The 13,018-nt window shown below is 42.1% G+C and overlaps 1 protein-coding gene across 2 annotated transcripts in view; it reads left to right on the top strand.

The window, feature by feature from the left end:
* Positions 1–13,018, top strand: part of cdh13 (cadherin 13, H-cadherin (heart)) — a 527,392-nt gene that overhangs the window by 133,973 nt on the left and 380,401 nt on the right. For both annotated transcript variants that reach the window (XM_042301487.1, XM_042301486.1), the window contains exon 2: positions 3,960–4,077. In XM_042301487.1, coding sequence (XP_042157421.1) covers positions 3,960–4,077 — 118 coding nt within the window. The remainder of the gene's footprint in view (positions 1–3,959; positions 4,078–13,018) is intronic.

Below are 13,018 nucleotides of genomic sequence, written 5' to 3'. Positions count from 1 at the left end.
CTCCAAGCGGGCTGCCTTTTACTGAGGAGTGGCTTCTGTCTGGCCACTCTACCATAAAGGCCTGATTGGTGGAGTGCTGAAGAGCTGGTTGTCCTTCCAGCCGGTTCTCCCATCTCCACAGAGGAACTCTGGAACTCTTACAGAGTGACCATTGGGTTCTTGGTCACCTCACTGATAAAAGCCCTTCTCCCCCGATTGCTCAGTTTGGCCGGGCGGCCAGCTCTAGGAAGAGTCTTGGTGGTTACAAACTTCAATTGTGGTAAATCAATTGAATTTACCACAGGTGGACTCCAATCAAGTTGTAGAAACATCTCAAGGATGGTCAATGGAAACAGGATGGACCTGAGCTCGATTTTGACGCTCATTAGCAGGATCTGAATACTTATGTCAGTAAGGTATTTCAGTTTATTATTTTGTATATATTTTCACAAAAAAACAAACTATTTTCACTTTGTCATTACGGGTTATTGGTGTAGATTGATGAGGATTTTAAAAAAAATGTAATCCATTTTAGAATAGTGCTATAACCTAACAAAATGTGGAAAAAGTCAAGGGGTCTGAATAATTTCCAAATGCACTGCATGTCTGCTGCAGTGGGACAAGAGAGAACCATGAGAAAACAAGTTTTCATCAGTCATGGAAATAAGAGTGGTAAAAACTGGCTCCCTATGGAGTTAAAAAGAAGATGGAGAACAAGCTATCGTATGAAGGAAAAATACTGGAGGTAGGTGCAGGTACAGGTAACTAATACAAAAATCATATTGCGATATTTTCAAAACGATACGATATACCGTCAAAGGTAATACCCCGATACGTAACTGTATCGATTTTTGCCCCCATAACTATACATTAAGGTATTAGAGTACTGACCTGGCCAATGCAATTTTAGTAAAGCAGTTTCATGATATAAAAAAAGTAATGTGAGTAAGTAATATGAGCATTGCATTGTGAAATACATTTGCTTTATGCACATGTATTGCCATGTGAAACATTTATTTCTAGATGAAACACAAATAAAGATACACTACGCAGAAATCACTCCGACAATTCCTGATTGTTTAAATTCTGATAGTCTGCCTAATTTTAGTTTGTGACAAAACAAGCAGTCATTGTGTAGAGAGTCATTGTACCATCTAAACCAATGTGAAATATGTTTTTCATAACCAAAAATATTGTATTTTTAGCTGTTTGAAGTTGGTGTACAATATCGAAAGTAAAAGACTCAAAAAATGAAACTTAAAAACGGGAAGCACAGAAATAGCGCACATACTGTAGAACAGATCTACCGCATCATAGACTTGCTGGGACGGTTGTCATGTCTGCCGCACGAAAAAATGTGAATAGAATCATTTGAATGACACCATGTCACTGCATGGGTGTGTGCAGTGATAATATTACATGACCCCTGTATGACCTCTCGTCTGAACAGTGATGAGATACAGTGACACCTTTTTAAATGATGCATGTGTCTTAGATAAGTCACAGAAGGTGAGAATGCTTGCTCCCTCTCTCCTTTGAGCAGGTGATTGATGGATGGATGAGAGAATGTGGGGTGAAAGAGTGATAATGGCAGGCGAGGGGACTGGGAGTGACAGGTGGATGGACTTGTAGGTGGGCCAGGACTGGCAGGCTACTGCCAAGCCTTCTGACACCCCCTAGAGCCTCCCTCCACTGCTTTCCACTACCACCCATCCTGTCTGGCCGTCTGTCCCTGTTGTGGCCTCTCTCAGACAGATACTGTATACTAATACACAACTGTCCTGTCTGTGCTCCCTCTTAGCAGTTCCCACTCTGCTCTCTGCCAAAGCACATAAAACCATGCTGATAGTCTGTAATTACCTTAAGAGTGAGGCTATGTTCTGTGAGGACAAAAACTGATCTGAACAGCTCTCTGCAGAAAGGAAATGCATTTTGGTTTGTCTTGTGTTTTGTATCATACTGCACAACAGCTGATAAAACACTGTGAAAGTGTGAAAAAAGTGTTATTTCCTGATAGTTGCTGGTTGAAAATAAAATCTACACAGGACCTTCTAATTACACTTGTTGCATTCATACAGTTGAAGTCGGAAGTTTACACCTTAGCCAAATACATTTAAACTCAGTTTTCACAATTCCTGACATTTAATCCTAGTAAAAATTCCCTGTCTTAGGTCAGTTAGGATCACCACTTTATTTTAAGAATGTGAAATGTCAGAATAATAGTAGAGAGAATTATTTATTTCAGCTTTTATTTCTTTCATCACATTCCCAGTGGGTCAGAAGTTTACATACACTCAATTAGTATTTGGTAGCATTGCCTTTAAATGGTTTAACTTGGGTCAAACGTTTTGGGTTGCCTTCCACAAGCTTCCCACAATAAGTTGGGTGAATTTTGCCCCATTCCTCCTGACAGAGCTGGTGTAACTGAGTCAGGTTTGTAGGCCTCCTTGTTCGCACACGCTTTTTCAGTTCTGCCCACAAATGTTCTATAAGGTTGAGGTCAGGGCTTTTGGATGGCCACTCCAATGCCTTGACTTTGTTGTCCTTAAGCCGTTTTGCCACAACTTTGGAAGTGTGCTTGGGGTCAGTGTCCATTTGGAAGACCCATTTGCGACCAAGCTTCAACTTCCTGACTGATGTCTTGAGATGTTGCTTCAATATATCCACATAATTTTCTTCCCTCATGATGCCATCTATTTTGTGAAGTGCACCAGTCCCTCCTGCATCAAAGAACACCCAGAACATGATGCTGCCACCCCCGTGCTTCATGGTTGGGATGGTGTTCTTCGACTTGCAAGCCTCCCCGTTTTTCCACCAAACATAACGACGGTCATTATGGCCAAAAAGTTATATTTTTGTTTCATCAGACCAGAGGATGTTTCTCCAAAAAGTACGATCTTTGTCCCCATGTGCAGTTGCAAGTTGTGGTCTGGATTTTTTATGGCGGTTTTGGAGCAGTGACTTCTTCCTTGCTGAGTGGCCTTTCAGGTTATGTCGATATAAGACTTGTTTTACTGTGGATATAGATACTTTTGTACCTGCTTCCTCCAGAAACTTCACAAGGTCCTTTGCTGTAGTTCTGGGATTGATTTGCACTTTTCGCACCAAAGTACTTCATCTCTAGGAGACAGAACGCTTCTCCTTCCTGAGCGGTATGACGGCTGCGTGGTCCCATGGTGGTTATACTTGCATACTATTGTTTGTACACATTGTTTGTGCTCCCAAGGATGAACCAGATTTGTGAAGGTTTTATATATTTTTTTCTGAGGTCTTTACTGATTTCTTTTGATTTTCCCATTTTGTCAAGCAAAGAGGCACTGAGTTTGAAGTTAGACCTTGAAATACATCCACAGGTACACCTGCAATTGACTCAAATGATGTCAATTAGCCTATCAGAAACTTCTAAAGCCATGACATAAGTTTCTGAAATTTTCCAAGCTGTTTAAAGGCACAGTCAACTTATTGTATGTAAACGTCTGACCCACTGGAATTGTGATACAGTGAATGATAAGTGAAATAATCTGTCTGTAAACAATTGTTGGAAAAATTACTTGTGTCACGCACAAAGTAGATGTCCTAACCGACTTGCCAAAACTATAGTTTGTTAACAAGAAATTTGTGGAATGGTTGATAAATGAGTTTTAATGATTCCAACCTAAGTGTATGTAAAATTCCGACTTCAACTCTATATAAATGGCTGCATTGGGCTTTAGTGCATTTCCCCAAAATTCTAAGATATTATGTTTTTCCACACCATAAAACATGCTTTGACCCAGTCTACCTTTGTGTGGCGGTTCTTTAAAAATGATGAATAAAGCATTTCTTGGAAAGAGCTTTTATGAGGATGAGTAGGATGAAGCAGTCGGCTAATGATATTCTAATTGTCATTAAAGAAGTGCATCAGAGAAGACGCAGCTGTTTTCCTGAGCTTTAACTTGTTGACTAAGTCTTGGTTTTTCTTCTTCTTTGTTGTCTCTCAGGTTGTCCATATTGGAGCCCAGAAGGAGGGGGAGGAGGGATGTGTGCCTGGCTTCCAGGTGAAGGAGTACCAGGTGGAGTACAACGGAGGTTTCCAGAAGGACCATCCTCTCACACAAGGTGAGTGTGAGACCTGATACCTTCCTGACAAGGGGAAGTTTAGGGGATGTCATGCAGGTGCACATAACTTCAGATACAAATGTCCTCAATCAAATAAAAGAAACAAAAACCAAAAAAAGGTTGTTTGTCACGTGTGTGTAGGATACAACAAGTGTAAAACAGTACAGTGGAATGGGTGACAGAGACAGACAGAGAGACAGACAGAGACGTGTGTGTAGGATACAACAAGTGTAAAACAGTACAGTGGAATGGGTGACAGAGACAGACAGAGACGTGTGTGTAGGATACAACAAGTGTAAAACAGTACAGTGGAATGGGTGACAGAGACAGACAGAGAGACAGACAGAGACGTGTGTGTAGGATACAACAAGTGTAAAACAGTACAGTGGAATGGGTGACAGAGACAGACAGAGAGACAGACAGAGACGTGTGTGTAGGATACAACAAGTGTAAAACAGTACAGTGGAATGGGTGACAGAGACAGACAGAGACGTGTGTGTAGGATACAACAAGTGTAAAACAGTACAGTGGAATGGGTGACAGAGACAGACAGAGACGTGTGTGTGTAGGATACAACAAGTGTAAAACAGTACAGTGGAATGGGTGACAGAGACAGACAGAGACGTGTGTGTAGGATACAACAAGTGTAAAACAGTACAGTGGAATGGGTGACAGAGACAGACAGAGAGACAGACAGAGACGTGTGTGTAGGATACAACAAGTGTAAAACAGTACAGTGGAATGGGTGACAGAGACAGACAGAGACGTGTGTGTAGGATACAACAAGTGTAAAACTGTACAGTGGAATGGGTGACAGACAGAGAGACAGACAGAGACGTGTGTGTAGGATACAACAAGTGTAAAACAGTACAGTGGAATGGGTGACAGAGACAGACAGAGACGTGTGTGTAGGATACAACAAGTGTAAAACTGTACAGTGGAATGGGTGACAGAGACAGACAGAGAGACAGACAGAGACGTGTGTGTAGAATACAACAAGTGTAAAACAGTACAGTGGAATGGGTGACAGAGACAGACAGAGAGTGTAAAACAAGTGTAAAACAGTACAGTGGAATGGGTGACAGAGACAGACAGAGACGTGTGTGTAGGATACAACAAGTGTAAAACTGTACAGTGGAATGGGTGACAGAGACAGACAGAGACGTGTGTGTAGGATACAACAAGTGTAAAACAGTACAGTGGAATGGGTGACAGAGACAGACAGAGACGTGTGTGTAGGATACAACAAGTGTAAAACTGTACAGTGGAATGGGTGACAGAGACAGACAGAGACGTGTGTGTAGGATACAACAAGTGTAAAACTGTACAGTGGAATGGGTGACAGAGACAGACAGAGACGTGTGTGTAGGATACAACAAGTGTAAAACTGTACAGTGGAATGGGTGACAGAGACAGACAGAGAGACAGACAGAGACGTGTGTGTAGGATACAACAAGTGTAAAACAGTACAGTGGAATGGGTGACAGAGACAGACAGAGAGACAGACAGAGACGTGTGTGTAGGATACAACAAGTGTAAAACAGTACAGTGGAATGGGTGACAGAGACAGACAGAGACGTGTGTGTAGGATACAACAAGTGTAAAACAGTACAGTGGAATGGGTGACAGAGACAGACAGAGAGACAGACAGAGACGTGTGTGTAGGATACAACAAGTGTAAAACAGTACAGTGGAATGGGTGACAGAGACAGACAGAGACGTGTGTAGGATACAACAAGTGTAAAACAGTACAGTGGAATGGGTGACAGAGACAGACAGAAAGACAGACAGAGACGTGTGTGTAGGATACAACAAGTGTAAAACAGTACAGTGGAATGGGTGACAGAGACAGACAGAGAGACAGACAGAGACGTGTGTGTAGGATACAACAAGTGTAAAACAGTACAGTGGAATGCTTACTTGCAAGATCTTTCCCAACAATGCAGTTTTCATTATCAAGGTAAGAAGAAATAATGTAACGTTTTAAAATGTATATAAATGGAGCTCTATACCAGTACCATAATTTTAATGTGTAGGGATACTGGAGTATGGAGGTCAATACTGTATATACTGTACATGTAAGCAGGGGTGAAAAAAAAAAAAAAAAGAAGTTGGACAAAGTGATTATTGAGATCTATCTTTCCTTCTCTGTCACACTCATGGACACACATGCACGCACGCAATTACTCACACTTACGCGCGCACAGATTTTCATGCAAACTGTAGCTCAACAGTTGCTCATTGTCTAACTCCTAGTGTCAGGCAGTTTTCCCTAGGGTTGTAGAAGAGGTGATTCTGTGTGGGCTGGCTGTTATGTTCCAAACATTCAGCATAATTCATGCAAATTCATATTAAAAACAGGAAATAAAAGCAATGGCTTCCAGACACAACAACAACCAAATGTTGCCGGGCTTATGAATTATTCTTCTTGATTGTGTGATGTTTACAAAAGGTTGCTAAGTGATCCTCACCCACAGGCTTCCGTGGGTTGTGGTGGCTTTAACTGAGAAACACTCTGCTTTTGAGGGAAGAAACCACATCACAGGGACACAACCTGATTGATATGTTAACTGTTGCAGTACCATTAGAAATGTGTTCAGGTTGAACTAGCATTGTGATCCTCCCCAGTCAGTACCGCTAGAGTTATTTTACAGACTGGTCAAATTAAAATCTCAGTGGATTTACAATCAAACCCATAAAGATGGATTTGAGAGGAGAGTCAGTGAGTTCATGACCAAGGTCATTGCCATGGAGACAGCAGTTCCGTCCCTCTATCCCTCACTCCAACAGCCACCGTCTCGTAACTGCCACAATTCAGTGGTCTGCCGCTCCTCTGGGATCTGTAGTAATGTCTGCAACTCGTCTCCTGCTCCTCTGGGATTTCCAGTAATTTCTGCTGACTAGCTTCCTGTTCCTCAGGGAGGTATGGCTGCTGGCTTGTCGTCTAGCTCCTCGGAGAGTGACAGGGATGTCAACAGGTTACACAGAAGCTGGCGTGTGAAGCGTTTCTTCACAGCAGCATGACAAGACTACAATAGTGAGAATGAGTCATTAAGGTTGAATTAGTCTCTTTAGTGTGTTGTGTATGTATATTACATGAAGTCATAGCTTGACATTTCATTCATGACTGAAAGGCCATGGTTTATATTGGCATTTGACTATAGAACCAACTTCTGAAGTGGCACTGCTGAGGGAGTGCTGCTTTTTAAGTGGAAAATAACATATTTTATATCCTCTACCGTAAAATGACAACTCTTCGCCCAAGTTCTCTTTCAATCTATTTATTTCATTGTGTTTGTTTCGGAGAAGCATTTTTGTCATCTTGAGGCCCAGCAATCCGGGCACGGTGAGACAGAGCTCTGCTTTAGTGCACTGCTCTGGGACAACAGTGTGCTTCCATTACCTTGAAAATGCTCCTGTCAGCAGAAACACAACACACCATGGGGGTGAACTCACATACATTCCCTCACACACACACACACACACACACACACACACACACACACACACACACACACTTCAACACGTGTAGATAGTCTACTTAACCACTCACCTTCCCCCGAGACACACACCCACAAACTCAAAAGTGTCTTCCCGATGAAGAGAGGCTGTGAGACACAGGTTTCTCTCATCTACAGGATCTTCTAGACCTGTTGGATGAGATGAAATATTACTGAACTAGTGTTAATAAGAAGATAAAAAGATCTGGAACGTATGCTGGGCCATAAGCCTGCATACAGCAAGGACAGGGAAGCAGTCAGATGGGCTGTAGTAGACACTGCAGAGCAGACAGAGCTCCTGTGAGCTGCATAGAGCTGTGCAGAGAGAGCTGTGCAGAGAGAGCTGTGCAGGTAGGCGGTGCAGTGATGCTAGCGAGACACTGTGACTCAGCCTGGGTGTCAGAGGTTGCTGGCTCTGCAGGTGACACATGCAGATTTATGTAAATTGTCCCAGCACCACTCCTGGCCCTTCCCGTATTCAGGCAGGGTAGTCCGGTAATTACCAGGATAGGGGCGGTCTGGAGGGGGCCCTCACCTGTTTGGTGAGGCCTAGGTCAAGGACATCCATCTCTCTAATGGGTGCTGGGAGAAAACAGGCAGCGACCAACAGACACGCATTCATGCTCACACTCAAGTACCATTACTTCCAAATGGACAGGACCTAATTACATGAATAATTGATGGCAGAAATGCAAATAGAAATGCATAAGCAAATGTGCAGAAAGTAGTGGCATGAATAAAGATGAAGATATCCCTGCCCCTGTCCCGCCCTGCCCCTGTCTCCAGGTGACTGATGAGGTGATGATGAGCAATACATACATACACAAGCAGACATCCTCGGAACAGTTCAATCTAAGATACTATAAAACACATTGTTCCAGACTCATTGTGCTTCTGGTATAGTAGGTAGCTCTGTCAGACTCTAAACTAGTTGGACACAAAAAGTCCACTGGCTTGAACCTAAATGACCTGACTGAAATGTTATGTGTGGCGAATTCTTTCTTTTTTTTTACTCATAGTTAACCTTTCCTCACCATCAGCTTCAATCAGGTGTGGTAGATGCCGGAGTTTTAGAGTTGGGCAGATTGGAAATGTATGTCTGTTTGGTAATGAATCAAATCAAAATTGAGTTCAATTTAGGAAAACCCAATAAAATTGATCCTGTAATCTGTTTGAGCACACTGCCACTAACTTACCATGACCTCCAGTATCACTAAGTCATTATACCTCCAGTATCACTAAGTCATTATACCTCCAGTATCACTAAGTCATTATACCTCCAGTATCACTAAGTCATTATACCTCCAGTATCACTAAGTCATTATACCTCCAGTATCACTAAGTCATTATACCTCCAGTATCACTAAGTCATTATACCTCCAGTATCACTAAGTCATTATACCTCCAGTATCACTAAGTCATTATACCTCCAGTATCACTAAGTCATTATACCTCCAGTATCACTAAGTCATTATACCTCCAGTATCACTAAGTCATTATACCTCGCTGAAATGAAATGTGACGGCACAAAACCAAACTGTATTCCGATACAGACCCCCACTACCAGGGGGGAATTAGTGTCACTAGAAAACCACAAACGAAAGGCAGTTTACATTTTCGACTTCTCAGCAATGAAACACACCAGGCAGCACTGCAATACAAATCACTTTGACTGAGCCAGAACTAAAGTTGGAGCCCAAAATTGCTTTGATAATGTAACTTTTTGCTCACCGGTTTATGTCTCATAGAGAAAAACAATGGAAGAGTGTATTGATTTGAGATATATAGTGCATTCAGAAAGTAATCAGAACCCTTGACTTTATCCTAATTTTGTTACATTACAGCCTTATTCTAAAATGTAATAAATTGTTTTTTCCTCTCATCACTCTAAACACAATACCCTATAATGAAGCAATTTTTGCTAAATGTAAATATATTTTAAAAAATAAATAAATATCACATTTACATGGGGCGGCAGGGTAGCCTAGTGGTTAGTGTGTTGGACTAGTAACCGGAAGGTTCCAAGTTCAAATCCCCGAGCTGATAAGGTACAAATCTGTCGTTCTGCCCCTGAACAGGCAGTTAACCCACTGTTCCTAGGCCGTCATTGAAAATAAGAATTTGTTCTTAACTGACTTGCCTAGTTAAATAAAGGTTAAAAAAAACAAACATAAGCATTCAAACCCTTTCCTCAGTACTTTGCTAAACACATTTGGCAGTGATTACAGCCTCAAGTCTCCTTGGGTATGACACTACAAGCTTGGCACACCTGTATTGGGGATTTTCTCTCATTCTTCTCTGCAGATCCTCAAGCTCTGTCAGGTTGGATGAGGAGTGTTACTGCACAGCTATTTTCAGGTATTTCCATAGATGTTCAATCAGGTTCAAGTCCAGGCTCTGGCTGGGCCACTCAAGCACATTCAGAGACTTGTCCCGAAGCCACTCCTGCGTTGTCTAGGCTGTGTGCTTAGGGTCGTTGTCCTGTTGGAATGTGGATCTTCGCCCCAGTCTGAGCGCTCTGCAGCAGATTTTCATCAAGGATCTCTCTGTACTAGGTTCTGTTCATCTTTCCCTCAATCATTACAAGTTTCTCCCAGTCCCTGCAACTGAAAAACATTCCCACAGCATTATGCTGCCATCAGCATGCTTCACCGTAGAGACGGTGGTGCCAGGTTTCTTGCAGACATGACGCTTGGCATTCAAGCCAAAGAGTTCAATCTTGGTTTCATCAGACCAGACAACAGTGGTAGGCATGATCACCGACAACGACGAGACAGCCTATAGGGAGGAGGTCAGAGACCTGGCCGGGTGGTGCCAGAATAGGAGAATAGGCATTGTCATGCCCTCTTCACAACTGTCTTGGTGTGTTTGGAATATGATAGTTTGTTGGTGATATGGACACCAAATAACTGAAGCTCTCGACCTGCTCCACTACAGCCCTGTCTAAGAGAATGGATGAATGCTATTTCCTCCTTTTCCTGTAGTCCACAATCATATCCTTTGTTTTGATCACATTGAGGGAGAGGTTGTTGTCCTGGCACCACACTGCAAGGTCTCTGACCTCCTCCCAATAGGCTGTCTCATCGTTGACGGTGATCAGGCTCACCACCGTTGTGTCGTCGACAAATGATGAATGATTAATGATGGTGTTGGAGTCGTGCCTGGCCATGCAATCATGGGGGAACAGGGATTACAGGAGTGGACTAAGCACGCACCCCTGAGGGGCCCCTGTGTTGAGGATCCAGCGTGGTGGATGTTTTGTTACCTACCCTTACCACCTGGGGGTGGCACGTCAGGAAGTCCAGGATCCAGTTGCAGAGGGAGGTGTTTAGTTCCAGTGTCCTTAGCTTAGTGATGAGCTTTGAGGGCACTATGGTGTTGAATGCTGAGCTGTAGTCATTGAACAGCATTCTCACATAGGTGTTCCTTTTGTCTAGGTGGGAAAGGGCGGTGTGGAGTGCAATAGAGTGTTTACGTCATTTGTGGATCTGTTGGGGCGGTATGCAAATTGGAGTGCGTCTAGTGTTTGTGGGATGTTTCTGAGATGATGGTGTTGATGTGAGCCATGTCTGAGTCATGTGATTTCGAAAACCATGTGTCTGACTTGTGAAAACTTGTGAAAATGTCACTGAATTTTAAAGAAAATGTTAAGGGTTACCATGGCATGTCATAAAGTTGTACTCATTGCTGCAACAGGACACATACTGTACAGTGCCTTCGGAAAGTATTCATACCCCTTGACTTATTCCACATTTTGTTGTGTTACAGCCAGAATATAACATTTATAAAAATGTAAAAAATCTCACCCATCTTCACACAATACCCCATAATTACAAAGTGAAAACATGTTTTGATTTTATTTTTGCAAAATGTATTGAAAATTAAATACAGAATTGTCTCATTTACTAGTCTTTGTGGTTGAGTCTGGGTTTGATATTCACTGCTCGACTGAGAGACAATTATCTGTGTATGGGGTACAGAGATGAGGTAGTAATTCAAAATCATGTTAAACACTATCATTGCAGAGTGAGTCCATTCAACTTAGTATGTGACTTGTTAAGCAAATTGTTACTCCTGAACTTATTTAGGGTTGCCATAACAAAGAGGTTGAATACTTGACTCAATACATTTCAGCTTTTCATTTGTAATTAATTTGTTTTAAAAAATGTGAAAACATAATTCCACTTTAAATGTATGGGTATTCTGTGTAGGCCAGTGACAAAAACTCCATTTAACCTATTTTAAATACATGCTGTTGAGAAGTAAGTGGTATGAATACTTTCGGAAGGTGCTGTAAAACTGTCTTGAACCTTCATTGGAAGTATTAAAGTAGGTAGGCCCACACCTCAGTTGGCATTATGAGGGACTGTTCCTATGCAGATTAGACAGTGGACTGAGGATAGAGGATTGAGCCCTCTCCTTATTGGCTCTGAGCCATGGCTTATTAAGTGTATTGAGCACCTAAGTCCTCCTCTCTGGCAGGACCCCTGTGTTCACTGACTTTATCATTGAGACAATTTAAAAGTACTTGGAGTCTGATAAAACCGTGGGTAAAATCACTGGTGGGGGGGGAGCAATAATACAACAACCTACAGTACCCGTCAAAAGTTTGGACACACCTGTTCATTCAAGTTTTTATTTTTACTATTTAGAATAATAGTGTAGACATCAAAACTATGAAATAACACATGTCATAACCAATAACCAAAAACGTTAATATCCAAATATATTTCCCTTTGCCTTGATGACCGCTTTGCAACTCTTGGCATTCTCTCAATCAGCATCACATGGAATGCTTTTCCAACAGTCTTGAAGGAGTTCCCACATATGCTGGCTGCTTTTCCTTCACTCTGTGGTCCAACTCATCCCAAACCATCTCAAATGGGTCGAGGTCATGTAATCAGGTTCTGATTTATGTGTGTGTGCGCGTTCATGCAAGTAGAAAAACATGTTGTCTCACCCTGCTTGTACAGAAACGCCAGTGGCATCCTCCTCTCTTTCATGTTGATGAAACGGTCTATCACTCTGTCATACAGTACACGCTTTTATTTTTTGTTGTCACAGGGTACCTGACTAGAATACTTACTCGCTAGCCTAACTTCCATTCATGGGCAAAGTTAGGTAGTTAACATTGTCCTTCTACATTTAGCTGCATATTGAACTTCCATCCTTTCAGGCCAGGGGCACAACAATGTATGAATTAATGCTTGTGTCAAAATCGCTGTTATAGTCATTGTCCAGTGCGGAGAATTAAGTAAAACCACAAGTCCAAATCCATCTACATACATGGCTAATTTAGGAAAGGGCCAATTTGAGCTAGTTGGCTAGCTAGTTACCGGAGGACAATGACACAACATTTCAAGTTTCTGTCAATGGCGTATTTTTTTATTTCACCTTTATTTAACCAGGTAGGCCAGTTGAGAACAAGTTCTCATTTACAA

The sequence above is a fragment of the Oncorhynchus tshawytscha genome, linkage group LG19 (assembly GCF_018296145.1).
Source record: "Oncorhynchus tshawytscha isolate Ot180627B linkage group LG19, Otsh_v2.0, whole genome shotgun sequence".
Lineage (NCBI taxonomy): Eukaryota > Metazoa > Chordata > Actinopteri > Salmoniformes > Salmonidae > Oncorhynchus > Oncorhynchus tshawytscha.
The sequence above is the reverse complement of the archived record's forward strand: the minus strand, read 5'-3'. Positions and strand labels throughout refer to the sequence as shown.